At 33.8% G+C, this 19,367-nt stretch overlaps 3 protein-coding genes across 3 annotated transcripts; 2 read left to right on the forward strand and 1 right to left on the reverse strand.

Annotated features, from left to right (window-relative positions):
- Positions 1-369: 369 nt before the first annotated feature.
- Positions 370-2,796, forward strand: LOAG_01815 (phosphatidylethanolamine-binding protein). The gene is made up of 6 exons (XM_003137353.2): positions 370-509; positions 1,400-1,520; positions 1,810-1,865; positions 2,106-2,151; positions 2,253-2,417; positions 2,582-2,796. Exons 1-6 carry the CDS (start codon positions 429-431, stop codon positions 2,626-2,628), a joined length of 516 nt encoding a protein of 171 aa, XP_003137401.1. The 5' UTR covers positions 370-428; the 3' UTR covers positions 2,629-2,796.
- Positions 2,797-3,061: 265 nt separating this feature from the next.
- Positions 3,062-4,696, reverse strand: LOAG_01816 (hypothetical protein). The gene is made up of 4 exons (XM_020445852.1): positions 4,514-4,696; positions 4,034-4,133; positions 3,647-3,747; positions 3,062-3,463 (listed from the first exon to the last, which is right to left on the reverse strand). The coding sequence occupies exons 1-4, from the start codon at positions 4,517-4,519 to the stop codon at positions 3,365-3,367; spliced, it is 306 nt and encodes a 101-aa protein (XP_020303732.1). The 5' UTR covers positions 4,520-4,696; the 3' UTR covers positions 3,062-3,364.
- A 2,351-nt stretch (positions 4,697-7,047) lies between these two features.
- On the forward strand, positions 7,048-17,384 carry LOAG_01817 (jmjC domain-containing protein). The gene is made up of 25 exons (XM_020445853.1): positions 7,048-7,360; positions 8,027-8,227; positions 8,513-8,662; positions 8,888-9,023; positions 9,405-9,560; positions 9,699-9,850; positions 10,119-10,220; positions 10,291-10,441; positions 10,519-10,615; positions 10,766-10,919; positions 11,080-11,208; positions 11,537-11,742; positions 12,154-12,321; positions 12,502-12,629; positions 12,864-13,014; positions 13,260-13,377; positions 13,611-13,778; positions 13,895-14,146; positions 14,440-14,611; positions 14,926-15,107; positions 15,195-15,323; positions 15,446-15,608; positions 16,154-16,406; positions 16,597-16,919; positions 17,191-17,384. Exons 1-25 carry the CDS (start codon positions 7,181-7,183, stop codon positions 17,373-17,375), a joined length of 4,206 nt encoding a protein of 1,401 aa, XP_020303733.1. The 5' UTR covers positions 7,048-7,180; the 3' UTR covers positions 17,376-17,384.
- Positions 17,385-19,367: the final 1,983 nt, after the last annotated feature.

The following is a 19,367-nucleotide window of genomic DNA, read 5'->3' on the forward strand; positions in this document are numbered from 1 at the left end:
TTTTTTTTAAACCGACACATTGTAATAGCAAATATATTAAAGAATAAACATAACGAGGAAAAGATCTGGCTTGGATCAGTTGGATGTATGCTTGTGTGCTTTGTTTTATTTTTGAAAAGGTTAAACTGTGTCTGTGTGTGTGTGTGTATGTATGTGTGTCTGTCTGCCTGTTTGTGTCTGTTGGATGGGTATGGGTGTGTGTGTGTGTGTGTGTATGTATGTGTGTATGTATGTAATGTGTATGTATTTCAATCCAGCATGTCTTGATAATAAAACTATGTAGGTTTTTTCCTCGGAAAGAGTAGTAGATTGGTTAGCTATTTGATGAAATAACGCGTGATCAGGTTGAAATTTAATTTAAATCTCATAAAGTTTCAGCAATTCAATAGCTAAACAAAATATCAAAATTAAAATTCAATTCCAACAAAATGGCCGATCTTGCTGCAAAATTCGCAGAACATGAAATTACGCCAAATATTATTGTAAATCCACCAGCAAAATTATTGAATGTAAGCTATTTTAGACCTTTTTCTTTTTTTTTTCATTTTTCCTTAATTTATTTCAGAAATGCTTTTTGGATTGTTACAATATTCAGGATTTGTTCATCCTGTTTTTACAAAATGAGAAATTTTGATGCTGAATTTTGCAAATTTTTCCTCATAAAAATCTTTATTCGTTTCAAATTTTAGCAAAATGATTTTTCTTCAAAGCAAATTTTTTTAACTTTAAATATTTTTTCTTTTTTTTTTGATTTCCATAAAAAAAAAATGATTGAAGATCTAAGATTTTCAATCATTTTTACAAATTTACAACAATCTTTATTACAGTTTATTAGTAATAACTGTTTTGATGAAATTTCACAAAAATAATTTCCTTATTTTTTTTCTTCTCTCTCTCTCTCTCGTATCATATTTAATCGTTTCAAGCATATCACATCTACCGTATCAATCAGACTATTTGTTTCATTTTTTTTTTTTCCTTTTTGCAATATATATTATCACTATAGATAATTCCTTCAAAAGTAACATATTTTTATGTTTTCTCAAATGAAAAAGCAAAAAAAAAAAACTTTCTCATTTTTTTTTTCTAATACGATTAAGTTTCATTTACTTAGTAAAGATTAAATTGTTAGGTAGCAGTTGGAAAAATACTTATAAAGAGAGATATGTTATGTAGCATCAAATTTTACAAACTTATTAATATCACATTTTATTCTCATCTTTCATAAATAAATATAATATGTAACTAAAAAAATCACTTTTAAGGCCTGAAATTATTGAAAATAGAATTTTTATAAGAGTGATATATTGATAAGATAAGGTGATATGCTCTATGATTGATGAATGTTAGTCAAATTAAGTGAAACTGTGGAAATGATCTATGCAGCATTTATTTGCAGTGCAACTGGGATGGTATACAAGTGCAACCCGGGCAAACGATGTCACCACGAAATCTTCGTTTTGCACCACGTGTTACTCTGGACGTTGATCCAGAATCGACATTTTCTATGATCATGATCGGTTTGATCTTGCTTCATGTATATTTGCTTAAATTGTATACCATCTTTCGAATTTTCCAAGAACTTTTTAGCATTTAAATCCATACATCAGAGATTAATACTTACTAATGACCTTCTAGACATGATCGGAAGCTTTGTTCATCCATGATGTTTAATACGGATCTAATTCCTTATTCATTTTTTTCTACTCTCTATGCCATATATGTATTCTTCAGAGAATACAAATCTTCAGATTTTAATTATAACTTCAGATTAAAGAATTCTTGCATCATTAACTCAAAAAGTTTCAGATCCTGATAATCTGTCACGGAAGAACCCGTCCGTAGCCGAATGGCTTCATTGGCTGGTTCGTTATTAATGTCAACGAAATGAATGCATTACAAGATTTTATTTTCAAGAAGTTGTCGGATGTATCATTTTTGCGAGTTCAGCTCGCATTCCTTCTTGATCTTGAATGAGTAATTGAAATAGTGTAATTCAGTCAAATTAAAACGTGAATTTTAGAATTTCAAATTTTGCAAAAAATTTCCGAAAACTTGAGAAATCCCATTTGCATTTCAAGTATTTTTCGTGTTTTGTATTTCAGGTAGTAAATATCCCCGCAAGCAATATTCAGGAAGGCATTAATGGAGGTCAATTTATATTGCTCAGTTTAAAATGAATTCTGTCGTCTCATGAAATAATTTCTTCGTTTTATTGCTACTTCGTTCCAAAAAATGATTTGATCATTTAGGACAACATCAGATGGCGTATGGAAGTCCTGCACCACAACCTCGCACCGATTTACACCGCTACGTAATCCTCCTGTATGAACACCAAGGACGGCGAATACAAGTACCAAAAATCAACAGCAGAGCTAAATTCAACACGAAACAATTTGTGGAAAAACATAAATTAGGTATGATTTCGAAATCCATTTTTGGAAAAAAAAATCTGTAGAGATGGATTAAACGAATAAGAAGTACCACTGAAGTTTATATACGGTTCTACAGAACAAACTCCGCCGAGAACTTCAAACAAAATTTCTTTTTCGCCAAGCAATATTTTGTTCCCAAATTTCAGGTGATCCAATTGCCGGCAACTTTTTCCTGGCGCAAAATGAAGGTTGAACAAGCAAATCAGCGATGGAATGCCTTCAGACGTTAGAAGGTCTAATGTTTCTGCGTATAAAAAATTTTGTACATGCACACTTCTATTAAATCATTTTCTTGAAAGATCGTTGTCCTATACGTGAGCGGATGACAGCAATAATGTCCACAATAGTGCTACTTTAGAAACATAATTTTGTAAGCGATACTTTCCCCACCATCTCCAGCAACCAAAATGATCCATATCTTCTATTGCTGTGCTAAGAAAGAACACATTTCATTTCCAGTTTTATATATAATTAGCTAAATTCTTCAACTGCAAGGAAATAAATAATGTTCACAACAGTGCTTTTTAGAAAAATACAAAAAACAATTCCTATTTACAATTTGTGGGTCTTTGGTAGTAGAAGATAAAACAACTATAATTCTGACTTTAGACTCCACACAGCCATAGCTTTTCCAATGAATATGTGAGGGGAAGAAAAAGGGAGAAAGCCAAAATGACCAAAAGTTATGCTAAATTAGTTGAGAGAAAGCAAAGTGATCATAAAGTTATGCCGAATTAGTTTAGGAAAGCAAAATTGCTACTGACCTACTAATTAAAGAAGTTTCCATTCAAAAAATGGAAGATTCAGCGAATCGAAAAAGTAAATAATATTCACGAAATTAGGGAAGAATAACTTCAATTTAGGTTGACTGCTTAAGTTCAAAAACAAGCTTCTAAAACACAACCAAGATTGCTCATATTAAGTGATCGTCATACGAAAGGATTGGCGATTTGCTCAATGCCATCGTTTGGTGCAACAACTGTTATTGCAGTTCCTCGAGCAACAATCAAACCTAACTGTCTCGTTTCCTTGAAATAAGGATGAAGTGGTTTCAAAAACTGTTGCTATGACTCAAAAGATTAGAAAGCAACTACTCAAAATAAATGTCGTTTAATTACTGCATAAAAGCTATATCCAATACAATAGTCTCTATGAAATGGTAAGCAATAGAGAAGAAAGGAAAACGAGTGAGGTATGGAACTACAACCAACCTCTGTCACTTTCTGTGGGTCTTCCGTGTCGCGCACGTATTCCACAGCATTGTCCAGTACCAAATTGATTAAAGCATCATAACCTTTCAGTATTCCGGATGCTACAATGAAATCTTTTAAATTAATGGACATAATCTCGGTAAATGGTATTGAAATTAAAGCATAGCAAGAAAAAGGAGTAGGAGAAACGTATCACAGAGATATAAAAAAAAACGAACAAACACAATGAATAAACACGCTAAACATTTCTTTCATCTAAGAGAAAGCTCAGATGACCATATACGTCGTTAGACTATCAATTAGTCAAAAAATCGAGAAAACATGATGAACACTGAAAGTAAAGCAGAAAATCAAATGAAAGATAAGGGAAAGTATCTAAGCAGCAACCTTCTCGACCTCCTTGAAATTTGACGCGCACTTTCTTATCGATGAATCGCGATAAGTCAACGATTGATTCCTTCTTCCTTCTTGCGGTTTCTTCCTTTTCCTACGGGTAAAAACTATTGAAATGATGAGGAGCAAAATTTTAACACGTGCGAGCAAATTGGCAGCCGAATTAATAAGTGAATTAAATTGGACGGATTAATAAAGTTCTCAGTATGTTTTTGAAATAATAGACTGTGTTCAGTATAACATCATATCATTGCCAGTATGTTGTATTGCATATCAGCTAAGTAGCGGGAAATTAACAGGACTCACAAATGATGAGCGAAATAAAAGTGAATAGAGAAATAATGAACTGAAAAGACAATGGAAATGCCTCAACTTCTAGATCTATGCTCGAATTTAACGGAAACTTAATGTTATTGGTTTGATCTAGCAAATAATGATTCTCCTCCGTGATGCGATCCTATATAAATCACTTACTGGCATAATGATTCCTTCAGGCGTAACTTACTGTACTGTACTCTCGATAGCCCTCAACGATCCAGAAATAAACAGACTTGAACTGCAATAATAACAGTGATAATTACAGATTGAAAACGAAGTACTTGAAAGGAAAACCCATCCAAATGACGCAGACCTGATGACATCCATGAGTGACCTGAATTAAAAATACAGCATCGAAAATGAAAATAGTCAAAATTAATGAAAATACGCAGATATTTGAAAGAATTAACTATACGGATCGATCAATTCCATATCATTGGTGTAAATGGTTGACCGAATATAATGACCTAACGAAGTGACCACGATACGCAAACAGTAACACAATACACAAGAAAATAAAAAGCAAAATATATAAATATGTAACTGACCAAAAGTTCACCCAAAAAGCCCTCAAAGTTTATCAGAACGGTCCTGGCACGATTTGCTAAAAAAAAAAAGGCTCCCTGAAATGGTGATTAGGTATTGTCGAAAATTTTGTCAGGGTTCAGCTTCGTTCCGAATCTCTTAAAATTTTTTCTCTTAAATTGCCAATTTTATCCTGGGTTGTATTTCGCTTTACCTATATATGAGCAACCGGAACCACCTGAAATATCATTTTGATGACAACATTAATAAACAATTCTTAGAAAGTTTGTATAATTTTATTTCGACCTTCTCAAAAATTTCTTATTTTGCTTCATTCGATTGGTTGTACTCATATGGTACGGTCATATGTCATCGCTAAGGTTTCTTTATGTTTGATTGAAAAGGAAGCATTTCATTTTAATGCGTCTTGGTTATGTTCATTTTGCAATCGTTTAATTAGGCTTTAAATGTTAACTTCACTTGAATCAAACAACGACTTATGTATATATCCTAACGTAGTTACCGCATTTTCACGAATTAATTTTACTATTTTTTTAATGAAATTATTGATTTGACGAAAGACCAAATGTTTTTCTCTTTTTTCTTTCTTTTTTTTTGCTACGGATCTGAAAGTTTTTTTTTACAAGAGATCAAAAAATTTTTTTCGTGATGAATCAGAATTTTTTTTTTTCGAAGGAATCCAAACCTTTTTTTTAGGATAAGTAGAATCACATGTTATGCTACGAATGGTGCAAGTGAAATACTTCGACCTGTTTATTGGAACTAATCCAGGATAATACAAATTATCTTGAGTTTCGTGAGTTGATACGTTAAATTGTCGTGATTTTATCAGCAATTATACAAAATTGAAATGGTTCATTTCTACCCGTAATGGAACTGAAAAGAAATAATGGTATTAAGACAGTAGCACAAGGGTTCCAAATTTCACAGCGACTTCGATATTTTTTCAGAAATTTCACTGGAAATAACGCCTGTTTCTCTTTCCTCCTTTTCTTCATGCCAGTGCTACCTGTCTGCCCGTTATGTATGAATCTGGATACCCTTCCATCAATCTTTCCTAAATTGATGATTTCCAAAGAAGATGTATTAGATGGCGAATAAAGACTGCGTTACCTGATTGTTTTGACGAGACGTTATTTGTCCATTCTTTCATGCTCTTTGACCTCTGTTACCTAAATACCTTTTCCACATTTTATGTAGCATAAATCCTTTGTTTTTATCTGCTTCCTCTTGCATTTTCATGATAACTGTTCATAAGGGAATAATTTACAGATTTCTTTTCCATTTGATCTTACTTTTGTCGGTTGTGACTTTTTAATTTTTGTGCTTACACTTCATTTTTCCTATTTCTACCGTCCCCGTAAAATTACCAACTTTTTTCTCATTTCAAGTCTACAGATATGTGTTACATCCTCAAAAAAGGTTCTCTGATTGGCATTTTGGGATTTATTAATTGTATCGTAATCTACTCTCTCTGGCTGCTTCTTGAACGAAAATCCACTTCATGTGTATGTTGCAGCCTGTGATTTACATGTTAACCTTGGGAACCAAAAACTTGTTTTGGACTTCGTTCATATATTAATTTTTCTCTCTGATACCTTCCGGATGCATTTTCTCAACTTTAAAGGAATTCGACTTCATTTAAAATTAAGCGATTGTGTTTCTGCAATTACGCTGTCAATACTGACGAATTTTTAAAAATTTAGTTATTTTAAAAATATCACGTGAAAAGCACTTTAAAAATATGAGATTTATGAAAGGAACAATATCAGGCATTCAAGTTACAGTAAATCTAATTTGGACTACAGTATAATGTTACTCTGATTAGCTAATTTTTTGTATTTTCGAATATTTTTAAAGTGATTGGCGATGAAATGGCAGGACTTCAGTGGAGACGAAGACGATATGTTACACCTAATAATATCTCCGCGTAAACATACAAGTCCATACAGTACCTGACAAACATACTGGTCTATATAATTCTTTGTATCCGGAATAGAAGTGATGGGATGGAAGAAAGGAATGGTCTGATAATTACGTATATTTTGATAATTTGCATAGATCTTACCCATCTTTCTGATGAAATTCCCGATCATCCCCATCCTCTAATCTAGACTGATGCATTTGTTTTGACATTTTTCGACTATGCTATAGTTTACTTTTTTTTGTGAGAACGTCATGTTTGTTAAGCTTAAACTTATATGACGATTTTCGTTATCAACATATTTCCAGGTTATGGTAGTTTACGATAAATTCTAAATTTACGCAACTATATATATGCAAACTCCCTTGAACATGTTTAAAAACTATTCCAAATATTATACCGAATTTGAGCGCCCACCGTTTGCACCAACATTCTATCCAACGGAGGAGGAATTCGCCGATCCAATCGCATATGTGGCAAAAATTAAACCTGAAGCAGAGAAGTATGGTGTGATAAAAGTTAAACCTCCTCCTGTAAGTTTTTTGACTTAATTTGTATTGCAAATGAATATCTTTATGTGTCAGACTCTTCGGAAAGAGGCTTATGAGATGTCAGCCCTTAGATTGTTCTGCTTAATTTTACAACTTTTTACGGTGATGATTATATGGATCGCTTGACATCGGGAAATACTGACATTATTCGTTGTTTGAATCTTTGGGAATTTTCCTTGACATATTCGATATTTTCTCGTCGTTGTCATCCCTTTATTTGATTGAAATTTCTAGGTTATATTTGCTTACTTGTGGGGAAATCCCTTATAGTAAATTAATTTTTCTGACTTTACTTAAACTTTTTGGTTCATGGAAAACTTGACCTGTCTCAAGCGAGATTTGGTTTAATTGTCTTTCTGAGAATATGGCTATTTGACATAAAGCAAATAATGAATATTTTTTGTAGAAGCTACATTCTATGGAATGGCTTCATAAGTTAACAGCCGTTTTACACTAGTTCGCTGAATCAATTGAAAATTGATCATAGCCGTATTGCTCTGGTCTTGTGATGTGGTCACACATTTGTTCAGTTCCAGAGATTATAAATTCACTCTGTCCTGAATAGAAAGTGGATGGAATTAGAATATGCAGACAGACTTTTTCCAAATTTCTTCTTATTACCTTATATTTCTTCAATTATTTTTTTAGTCTTTTCGACCACCTTTCGCCATCGATAGTGAGAAATTCAACTTTACACCACGCATTCAAAAGCTGAACCAAATTGATGCATTAACACGGGCAAGACTGATATTCGATGCACAGTTGGCCAGTTATTGGCATATGCAGGGGCATACACTTGAAGTTCCAAATATTGATAATAAATATGTTGATTTTTATGATCTTTATAAGGTTTGTGGTACTTCTAAACGGCCCATTTTCTTCTCAGATTACTAGGAATGTGGAATATTTGTGATGTGTTACAATTGTTTCTTTATCGTACTACTAGTGAGTAATACTTTTTAATGACAAGTAAATTTGAAGATTTTAGACATCATTTGAGTTTTACTTTTTCTTTTCCCTGTAAGTATAGCAGGATACCGAAGGAAATAAGCCATTTAGTGCTAAAATTTGCATTTGTGATACGCCATAAAATTTGCTTTTCCTAATTGGATTTGCAGGCTCTAATATTTGTAGGCTGTAATGGAAGCCGGAGGGGTTGATACTATAAACGCTCAGAAGCGATGGGGCTATATTACAAAAAAACTCGGATTCAAGCAACAACGTGCCAATAAAATTAAAACTCTTTACTTCAAATGGATTGACGTTTTTCACAAGCTTTTTAATGTATGATGTTGTACTGTCACTAAGAGAAAAGAAAATTCATCGCATCATTATGTGACTTTTTTTTCCACTGTATAAAATTCAATAGTAACCGAGTTTACGTAAAATATGTTAACAGTTATTTTACGAATGAAGGGAATTCTTAAACTACAACTGGTTGTATGTTGAGTTGCTCAAAATTTCTATTTGTTGTAGAGATAATTTCCTAATTTCCGTCTTTCATTTTAGCAGAATAGAGATGATGAAGAAAAAAATGACAGTTGCAGCAGCACAGCGAATGGTATCGAAACTGCACAAGTAGAGTATAGAAGACGAATCCCTCAACCTAGAACAAAATCTATGGCTGGACTTCGTTTTCATGCGAGTAAGTCATCTACCTTTCCCCAGTTTTTTCCAATTTGTGTAGTTGTTCTAGCGTTAGCAGTTAGGCTGTTCATGGATGAAAATTGTGCAAGTCAGAATTTTTATGAGAATTGTCGGTTAACGGTGCAAAATTCGGACTTTACATTTTACTGTGTTTCAGTGTAAGTTCCAGGAAGGTCTTTATGACCTCCGAAATAAATATGCACTCTATAAGTTTCAGAACATCAGAACACTAGGAAGCTTTTTTTTTATCTTCAGCGACGAGTGGAAGACTCGATAAAAGAGTCATCATTAAAAAGGTAGAATTTATTTACATAAGATCTAGAACATTTGCTGATTATTATGCAATGATATTCCATAGAATTCTATAGCAGTTTTCTAGAGGAGAGGAAAACGAGAACATCAGATCCAATGGATGAAGTCGTATGTAAGAAATGTGGCAAGGGTGATGACGAGGAGCATTTATTGCTGTGCGAGGATTGCGATTATGCATTACACACTTACTGCTGTTCACCGGCACTGCCGAGTGTCCCACAGTGTTGGCTTTTTTATTTATAGACAATATTCCGGAATGCCCTATATTAATTAACCTAATAAAAACAAAAGAAATTCTTCCTTTATTTTTTCAATATCACTTCGTCACTTTTTTTCATTATAATTCCCAATGGCATTATAGTTGAATGGCGTTGCCGTCGATGCTTGCTGGCTTCAGTCAATGAGATTGCAGAAAGTTATGCATTTCACGATGCACATACCAGCTATAACTTGCTTACGTTCGCTAAATATGCAAATGACTGGAAGCAAAACCATTTTCATAAAAGTCCGCTGGCAAGTTATTGTTCTGTTCATTTTCTGAAATTACAACAAAAAGTATGATAGAAAGATCATATTTGGTCACTAGAGGAACAGCAGACCAATCACTTCGACTTTTTTTCGTTTTTTGATTCTAGATACATACTTATTGCGTTTCAGACAGCATTAACTCAAACCTTGTTCATGAAGATGGAAATAAGTGATAAGGACATTATGTCCTGCTGTTGTGTGTTACCGGAAACATTGTTTTTGCAAAATATACCTTTAAGATTACTGCTTCCAGGAAGTACCTTCTGAAGAAGTGGAGCAAGAATTCTGGAAAGATGTAATTGATCTCGAAAATACCGTAGTTGTAAAATATGGTGCAGATCTTGTGGTCACTAAGGTGTGCTTTTTTCCTTACTTTTATTCAACACAAAATAACTCGACAAATTTAATTTTAAAAAAAATTAAAGGTCGGTAGCGGTTTTCCAATGAATGGGCTTGATTTCGGCGGAAAAATGGATCACAAGGAACGTCAATATTATGCGAATCATCCGTGGAACCTAAACAATCTACCGATATTGAAGGATTCTGTTCTGAGCTACATGGAAACCGGAATATCCGGTATTTTCTACTTTTTCCATTTCTGGATATGAACCTGTATTAATTTGCCATTTTTCAAAAATACGACTACTGTTTAGGTATGATGGTACCATGGGTTTATGTGGGTATGTGTTTGAGCGCTTTTTGCTGGCACACGGAGGATCATTGGACCTATAGCGTCAACTATTTGCATTGGTTTGATATGTTTTAAATTTTATTATACAATAACTTTAGGATTATTTAGTATATGCTAATACTTAGTGTTTATTGTATCTACTTATTTGACAACCTAATTTTTTTTTGAGACCGAGTAAGGATCGCATCAAGGAGTGTTTTATATTTTAGGGGTGAGCGTAAGATCTGGTATGGTGTTTCTGGCGATGAGGGCGAGAAATTCGACAAAGTCATGATGGAGCTTGTTCCGTATTTATTTGAACGTCAACCGGATGTTCTGCATCACATGACAACAACAATGAATCCAAAAATTCTTATAAACAAAGTGAGACGTGCGATTTTTAATAACGCTTGTATTTTTTTCTTCGGGAAATAAGTAGCAATATAAAATGACATGAGGTTTCGAAGTGAAAAGCTGCAGTTTTCCTTTATTTGATCTAATTCATGAATTTTTGTTTCGTAAAATTTCAACAATAAACTTTTAGGGTATTCACGTTTATACAGTTCATCAGGAGCCAGGCGAATTTGTGATAACATTTCCACGTTCCTATCATGCTGGATACAACGAGGGATTGAATTTTGCAGAAGCTGTGAATTTTGCACCTGCAGATTGGGTAAACTTTGTATTCACCTAGTTCATTGTTAGTTAAGCTATTGTTTGTTGCTGTTTGATGAAAAATAATTTTTTTGACGTACATCATCTTTAATTGTGAATAATTTACTGTTATAAATGTTTTAACAAGGAATCTTTTAAGACTAACTGTCGAAGATCGATCACAAAGAGCCAGGAGGTCATAAATCGAGCCGAAGGCAAATGAAATTTGAGTAAATAAGTAAAAACTCGGTCTCTACCGCTGTAGGATTTCATCTTTTCATATACTTTTGCATCATTAATATGTTGTATTTTGATATTTGATGTAGATCAGTAACAAGTATTTGCAGCTGCGCAAAGGTCGTTTTTGTATCTTGGAGTATGCTCGTGTTCATCGTAATTGTGTTTTTTCACACGAGGAACTGATGGTAAAAATGGCGAAGTGTGCTACTAAGCTGAGTGTAAACGTTGGTGTAGCTGTACATGAAGAGCTGTATGAAATTATTGTACGAGAAAAACATCTTCGGGATATTGTTACTAAGAGAGGCGTCACTCAGTAAGTTTATTATATTTTGCAAATGAGAACTTATAAAATTCGATATGCGTACATTGTCTTATGGGGACCACATTGGTTGAAGCATCGACGTACAGTAGCGGTGTTGAGGATGTTTTGAATAAGTATAAAAAAAACTGTCATATGTTGGTTCACTAACATTGTAATCATCTCAAGTGTAATAATCAGTAGATGAAATGAATTTAAAAAAATGGTTGAATAGGAATCTTTAGAAGAAATTCACTTATATATAACTGATGTGATTTACATGACATTCAAGATACGCTACACTGAATAACTTAATATTTCTGATAGCTCTGGTGGAATAACATAAATTACAAATGATCCTCCAGTTTTTATGGTTTTTCAACTTTATAAAAAAAAATTTCAGGAAAGATACCAATTTATTTGCAGATCAGCACGTGTTGAATATGAGCATATTCCTGATGATTTTCGCTCTTGTGCTGTTTGCAAGACAACGCTATTCATGTCATCACTTATCTGCAAACACAAAAGACTTGTATGTTTGAAGCACGCCGATCGTATCTGTTCATCGTGCCGGGCAGCAGACCTTACTTTCAAGTAAGCTTTTGGAAATTGAACAGAAAAGTTTGAAATATGAACATTTTACCTGCGTTTTAACGATTTGTAAGTCAAGCCTTGTAAGTTATCGAATAAATGTCCTAAAAAATGACTATTCCAAATTATATATAATGGCCAAGTTTCTTATCACTGTTTTGGTAAATTAATAATATTTTATAGTTACCGTTATACTGCGCAAGAACTGAATTACATGTACAACATGTTGTCATATGGGATCTGTGACTATTCTACCTGGAGGTCCAAACTTTTGTCAGCAATCAGTACAAAAAATGATGGTGTTAAGCCCAGTATGTTTTTGCCCAGTAAATTCGCATGGTTACAGCAAAATTTCGATGAGCTATTTAATTCTACTACATACTAATTCTTCAAATCAAATGCATAACTCAATGTCTTTTACATAACATAATTTTAAACAAAGCAATTTAATCATAGAAATATTGGATTGTTAAAAAGGGATTTAACAAGTGGAAATTAATATTTTATCGTCATATCACTTGTAAATCTACTGGCTCAATATTCAGCACTAGACGACTTACGTATTTTGGTTAGTGTTTCGAAAGCGCGGCGCTTCCCGCAATGCGATGCTACTGATGAAGCCATGAATATCATAAAACGTTCGGAGAACATCATGCAGAGTGCACGTGCACTGATGAGTCGTCGGATACGTACTAGGTCTGATCTTTGATGACATACAAATTATTTGTCTACACGTTATATAAAGCGGTTTGCTCGTATTCAGCCAAATAATTTCGAAACCATGCTGTTTGTTTCGGAGCTTCTTATTTTGATGCTTGATCTCGAACTCGATTTGCTAAATTCAACACGCGATTTAGTTGAATATTGCATCAATTTTGCTTTTTTTCTTTTTTTTTTTGAAAATGAAGTGAAATGCTTTGATATATTTTCTTACTGTTTAGGAACAACTTACGGAAGCATGCAAATGAATGTCCAGCCGATATTAGAGATATCGAGAAACTAGAACAATCGATTGAGGAATTGCCGTGCACTATACTTAATTTGGAATTCATCGTTAAGGTTTGTACATCCGCATTTGTCATGCTGGGGAAATTAGATTGATTTGGGGTCGATCTGTGGTCCAAAGTTCAGTATTGTTGTCAATTTACCATTTGAAGAAAGTTGAATCTTGTTTTTGCTCACAAAGATTAATAAGTGGTTTTAGAAGGGAGTTACGAGCAGTAAATATGGAGAGCCTATAAGTTCACCAGGATTTCGGAAATCTCAGTATTTTAACCGGTAACTTTTTATAGAATTATATGAAGCGTCTTGAAGATTGGCGTAAGCGCTGTTCACAGTTTTTGATAAGTGCGGTAGATTACACTGACAAATACAATCATTACATCGATTTGGTGAACAAACTGATTGAAGAAGCTGATGATTTCAATGTTAATCTAACGGAGATCGATGATTTGGAGAGGGTGAGTCCTTTATTGTTGATGAAGGCTTCATCGAGGAAGGAATGAGATAATTTTTGTTGGAAGAAGCACATTAATTTGATGTAACCTTGCTGTTTATTCACTACCTTTAATTTTAGATGTTAGATAAGTGCCATTGGCTACAATGTGCACATAGAATATTGACTTGGGCACCGGGAAATAAATCGGATGGTAAATCGGGAAACCAAAATACTGTTGGACCTGATCAGGCAAAAGGAAGATGGAAACTTCGAGAGATGATGGAATTAATCGAAAAGGGACGATCCATCGCGGATGACGATGTCAAATTTCAAACTGAAGTTGATGCTTTGAATGTGATGTTGAAAATTGGTCACCAAAATGAATATGTAGTTCGTTTTGTAATTTCTTCAGTCTTATTGAATTGACTGAACCACTTTGAAGGAACAGTCTTCCATTACATTGTGGTTTGTTTCTTAGCGAGTGCACTCGAAGCAGAGTATCCATCACTTGATAATGAAAATGTTGTGTCCAGTCAAATTTAAGATCTGCGTTTTTATTACTCTCCCTTCAAGTTGAAATTTCAGCTTTCCCATGAAATAGGATTTTTGAATGGTGACAAAGCTCTGATACCAGTGAAATCTATCTATTTATTCAACCTTATATAAGATGTCTTTTTGTAAAGGTGCAAGCTTTTTTACGAGATAAAAGGAACGAAGGGATTGGAGTGGAAGAGGCTGAGAAAATGCGAGCGGCTTTGGAAGTCTCCGAATGGATGACAGAAGAATGCATCGATAAATTTAGAAATGAATATAAGTTCGCTCGAAATGTTTATGACACTGCTCGACGTTTGAGGGGTAAGTTGTTTATTGAGGGTAAGTTTGAGGGGTGTTTGAGGGAAGTTCTCTATATTCATAATAATACTTATCCTGAAAGTTAATAGCGAGATCCAGATTTGGTACTGATCATTATATTATGACCTGGATTAAAGTTTTTTCATCTTTTGATACAGTCTGGCGTGTGTTTCAGGGTAATGGGGTATTTTTTTTTTAATTTCAAAGACATGTATGCATTTGGTGCAGCAGTTATTATTTCGAAGAATATTACCTGTTCTAAATCAGTTGATTTCTGTGTTTTCCTTTCAGTCTTATTGCCACTGACAAATTTTTAGGAAGCAAGAGTTACACGCTGAAATCTTTAAGCGATTTGCTTTTCAAAATCGGAAAATCTTTCATTTTGAAAAACTCAGCAATGAATTCGGATATGGAAAAACTCTATGACTGCGTTCAGTGTTTTTGTCGACATGTTGGCCATATGTTTGCGTCATCTCCATCTTATTATAGTATTGTCGAGGTTTTCTCTTTTCCTGGAATTATCCTATTAAAGGAGCCTTGAATTACCAGACAATTTTAGAAATTGATTGCATTGTTTCTATTTAAGATATTGAACGGTCGAGACGATTTAACAGAGTTAATCGAAGGTGTTGCAACGCCACTAACCCTGGTGGATTCACTTTCACTTCGTGACAATTGGGCATATATTGAAAATTTCGAATCTGTCGAACAGCTTGTAAATCTTTTAATTTTCCTTAGCAGAATGTATTGAATGTTCCGAAAGAAGTTCTAAGGCAGTATTTGATTACTTCTTTCCTGTGTTTTCTTTTTCTTCTGAAAAATTTAATTAAATTTCAGACACATCATGTCAATTCACTTTATGAGCAGCAGCGCAGACTTATAATAACTTTACGGAAATTGAATGAAGCCCGATCCATTGACGAAATGTGTTTGTGTGGTAGTGCGAAGGACGAGAATGATTCTGTCATTAGTTGCCTGCTTTGTCATGCTAAATTTCACTGTACGTTAATGAAATTAATTTGGTCAAACTCAAATTCATATTTTTGTCAAGTGTTTCTCTTAGTGCCACTCAAATTATTGTTGTACGCCATCCTCCTTTTTTGAAGTAGCAACCATTAAACTGATTCCTGTTAGTTTTTCTCCGTTCATCTTCTGATTAAACATTAGATGATTAGAAATGCGATTTTCGAGATTTTTACATAAACACGATCTGAAAGAGGAAGGAAAATGCTGACATTAAAGAGTTATTTACACTAGGTGTTTGAGGGGGTAAAAAGGATCAGGGACTGTGTTTCAGTTGGTTATCCTTTCTCCCTTTCATTTTTACTGCAGAAGAGTTGTCATCGTAAAGATGTTGTACATTGGGATAAGTTTGCGTTTTATAACAAAAGATCAGTGCAGATTGCATATTATCATTTTCTACTTGTTATCGGTACTATAATTATTTTATTATCAAGTAGGGTTTACGAATCTGCAGTGAAATTAAACTTTGATTTCTTACTTTTTTTTGACTCCATCAATCTGTTATATGAAAAATTTCTTCAGCAAGTTGCGTGCAATGGAATCCCTTCATGTCACAGCTTCCGGTGGGCTATTATCTTTGTGTTCGATGCTTACGTAGCCGTCGTCCTCTTGTTGAAGATGTAAAGGGTGCCTGTGGGACTGCTTTACCATCTTTGGAACGTATGTTGGTTGAAACCGCTCTGAAACATGCTGAATTGGCCTATGCAGAAGCACTGGATGTTATTGGCAAACTACCACCTCTTGGTACTCCTCTTGACGCGGAACTATGTAAAAGGTATATTTGTCTTGAAAATTCTTCATTAACGTTTCAGAACTTATAGATCTGAGTTATCATATGATCAGACTATCTGAGCTGCAATCGAAGATGCATATGATGCTTTATTATTAAACTTAAAGCGCTTATATCTTCGTTTGAATGATGTGCAAATAAATGAGTAGATAATTATTTATATTTTTTCCTTCAGTGTTGATGAGTCTCTGATTGCGGTTTTCTGTAACGAGATAATGAATTCGGAAGCATGGAAATTGATTACTGATGCACTCATTCGAGTGAAGCCGCCTGCTGAAAAAGGCAAAGAGATTTATGAGCAGATTAGACAACGACCAGTTTCGACACAAGTTCCGAGTGTTTTGTTTCCTGACAATAATGGTAGTAAAAGACGTCGAGGTCTGAAGCGAAGTATATTAGGAAAGGGCAAATTCATGGCGGGACATCGAAAACGTTCGAAGAACGATTTTCATCAAGAACAGGACGTCTGCTCTGCTACCACCTGCTTGAAGCCTTACAGTTAGTTGCTATGGCCTTTTTATATATTTGGCATTAAATTAGTTTGGTTTTAAAAAATCGGGATAATTTTTTTATGAATCGATTTTAAAAAATCAAAGTGAATTTTTTATAAATTCGTTCCTTTAAAAAAAATTAACTTGAATCAAACAAATAATGCAAAAATGACTAAGAATGAGAGTTGGTGGAATGTCTCTTATTGTTGAATTTTTATGTCATTCAGTACTTCGTTGAAAACGATTTCTATTTATGATTTGCACTTAAATGTTAATAGGTGATCACATTCGCTGGATTCAATGTGAAGCGGGTTGTTCACGATGGTATCATTATGTTTGTGTGGGGCAAACGGTGAACCAAGTGGACCAGACATCATTGTATTGTTGCCACCGCTGCTTGGCAGATGGCAAAATTCCACCAGTGTGTTCATTCTCCGGTCCAGCTACTTCATTTTCTCCTTAAGTGTCAGTCTATTTTTGATGCAACTTGGATTTTTTTGTCTTTTGAAAACACATAAAAATGGAGCAACAAATCCTCATTGCCTCTACTTTTTTTTTGGTCCCATGCATTGTTTTTTATATCTGTTTCTCTGATTCATGTTTTATTTCTTCGGATTTCAAGGATACACTTTGTGTATTGTTCCCTGTAAAGTTCCTTGTAAACAGTTTTTATTCCTTTCACGGATTTGTATTTATTCAGTAGCTTTCATTTCATCATTACGATGTATCAGTTGTATAATATTTTTTTCGATTTCAAGCATACATTGTGTGATCTCGTCTAACACAGTCTCTGTGTTTGTCAATTGATCGCTTGTTTTGTTTATCTTTTCTGTCTTGTTGATTGAATGTTCATTTCGACCCAGATGTTTTCTAATGGATATTGGTTTCTAAAATGGTATCCGATATTATAACATCATTCCATCAACTACTTTCCTTTCCCCTTGTCTCTTTCGAAGTATATATATGTATATATATACATGTAGTTTTTTTAATTTAATTTAAATCAAGCAAACAATTTAGAAGTGAACTTCTTCTCTTTAGTGATGTTAGATTAGCGATTCGTTGTTCTGAGTGTAGCGCCATGCTATATATGATCGTGTAATTCAGATTTATTTATAATCCTTTGTATTCCTTCTCATTTCCTCCGTTTTTTCCCTTTATATAAATATTTCCTATATTTCTACTTGTATTTTCATTTTTTGCTCTTTCTTTTATAGCATTTTTGGTTGATTATTATCAGTATACAATCAAAAATCAGAAGCGCAACAGTCTCTTTATTTTCAGCCAAAATATGTAAATGCTTTCTCCAGTTAATTTAGTCACAAGGATTGTGCAAAATATTTTTCTGCTCGTTTGTCATTATTTATTAGCGTTTTGCTATTGTGCTATTAGTGAAAGCGTTTTTCTCTAATGTGATATTTTTCGGTTAAACACTGATTGAAATACCTTTCATTTCTTTTCATTATTTTCATTCTTTTTATACTTTTTTTCGTATTGTTTTTCATATTAGTATATATTTTTGATTAAAATGTAGACAGCAGCAATATAGTGATAATAATATGGAACGATACGGATGTTTCTGTATTAGTTCTTTTTGTGGCAACATTGTATTGTATTTTCTTGTTCTCTCTTTGGTACTGTTAAATTATCTGTTGATAATTTCTTTTCCTCTCTGTATGTACTTCCATATTTTTAACTAAAATTTCCCTTCATTAAAAGATTTGGGAGGAATTTTTTCTTTCCTCTGCAGAGATCAAGTAATTCGACATTTTAAACCAGTGGACAAATTAGATGGGAGGACTTGATGAAGTTCCATTCATCTTACCAGAAAACTATCGATCCCACATTTCTGGAGTATTTATTTTGATGTATTAAATGATTAGATTGATTTAAATTTCTGTTAAAAATTTTTTGGACGAACAGAATTTCCAGATAACACATCGTTTGGTGTTGCCATTGCTATTTTGGAAATGGCGTCCATCAACATTCCTCTAATTGTATAAAATACCACTGAATCCTCCCCCCCCCCCCCCCTCCTTGTCTCCACTTAATTCATCCACTGATTACGATTCCTGTGTTCCAAACCATCGAATTACTTGATCTTTGATGCTTTATGACTTGCGTGAAACTTTCAAAGTACATACCGCGTTGTTTGCAACGTGGCTTAGTTGCTACCGTTACCGAAGATCGGGTAAGAAGTATATTTAAGTAGGCAGTGAAAAGTTTCATAAGCATACAAATTGTAAGAGTCCTAGGTTTTGCGAAGTTTTTAAAGATTATTGCATTCGATCATTGTCTGCTCCTACTACGATGTGCTTTAATTTTAAATTGGAAATTTAATAAAAAATTGAACAGAATTTAATTCAAACTGTTGTAAGAGGTCGAAGATTAGGGGGCGGGAATTGCATTCTTCGACCTTAATTTGCTCGTATTATGAGTTCGTATTATGCTTTTA

This window comes from Loa loa (assembly GCF_000183805.2).
Source record: "Loa loa unplaced genomic scaffold supercont3.175, whole genome shotgun sequence".
In the NCBI taxonomy this organism is placed as follows: Eukaryota; Metazoa; Nematoda; class Chromadorea; order Rhabditida; family Onchocercidae; genus Loa; species Loa loa.

Excerpts from the sequence above, each read along its gene's own strand:
- LOAG_01815 (XM_003137353.2), top strand. The coding sequence starts at position 429 with ATGGCCGATCTTGCTGCAAAATTCGCAGAACATGAAATTACGCCAAAT. Across the intron at positions 1,521-1,809 it reads ATTTTCTATGATCATGATCG|ATCCTGATAATCTGTCACGG; the intron begins GTTTGATCTTGC and ends AAAAAGTTTCAG. Across the intron at positions 1,866-2,105 it reads CCGAATGGCTTCATTGGCTG|GTAGTAAATATCCCCGCAAG; the intron begins GTTCGTTATTAA and ends TTTGTATTTCAG.
- LOAG_01816 (XM_020445852.1), bottom strand. Across the intron at positions 3,748-4,033 it reads ATTTCAAGGAGGTCGAGAAG|CATCCGGAATACTGAAAGGT; the intron begins GTTGCTGCTTAG and ends ATTTCATTGTAG. Across the intron at positions 3,464-3,646 it reads ACCCACAGAAAGTGACAGAG|GAAACGAGACAGTTAGGTTT; the intron begins GTTGGTTGTAGT and ends CCTTATTTCAAG.
- LOAG_01817 (XM_020445853.1), top strand. The coding sequence starts at position 7,181 with ATGCAAACTCCCTTGAACATGTTTAAAAACTATTCCAAATATTATACC. Across the intron at positions 12,322-12,501 it reads GCAGCAGACCTTACTTTCAA|TTACCGTTATACTGCGCAAG; the intron begins GTAAGCTTTTGG and ends AATATTTTATAG. Across the intron at positions 12,630-12,863 it reads AAATGATGGTGTTAAGCCCA|CACTAGACGACTTACGTATT; the intron begins GTATGTTTTTGC and ends CTCAATATTCAG.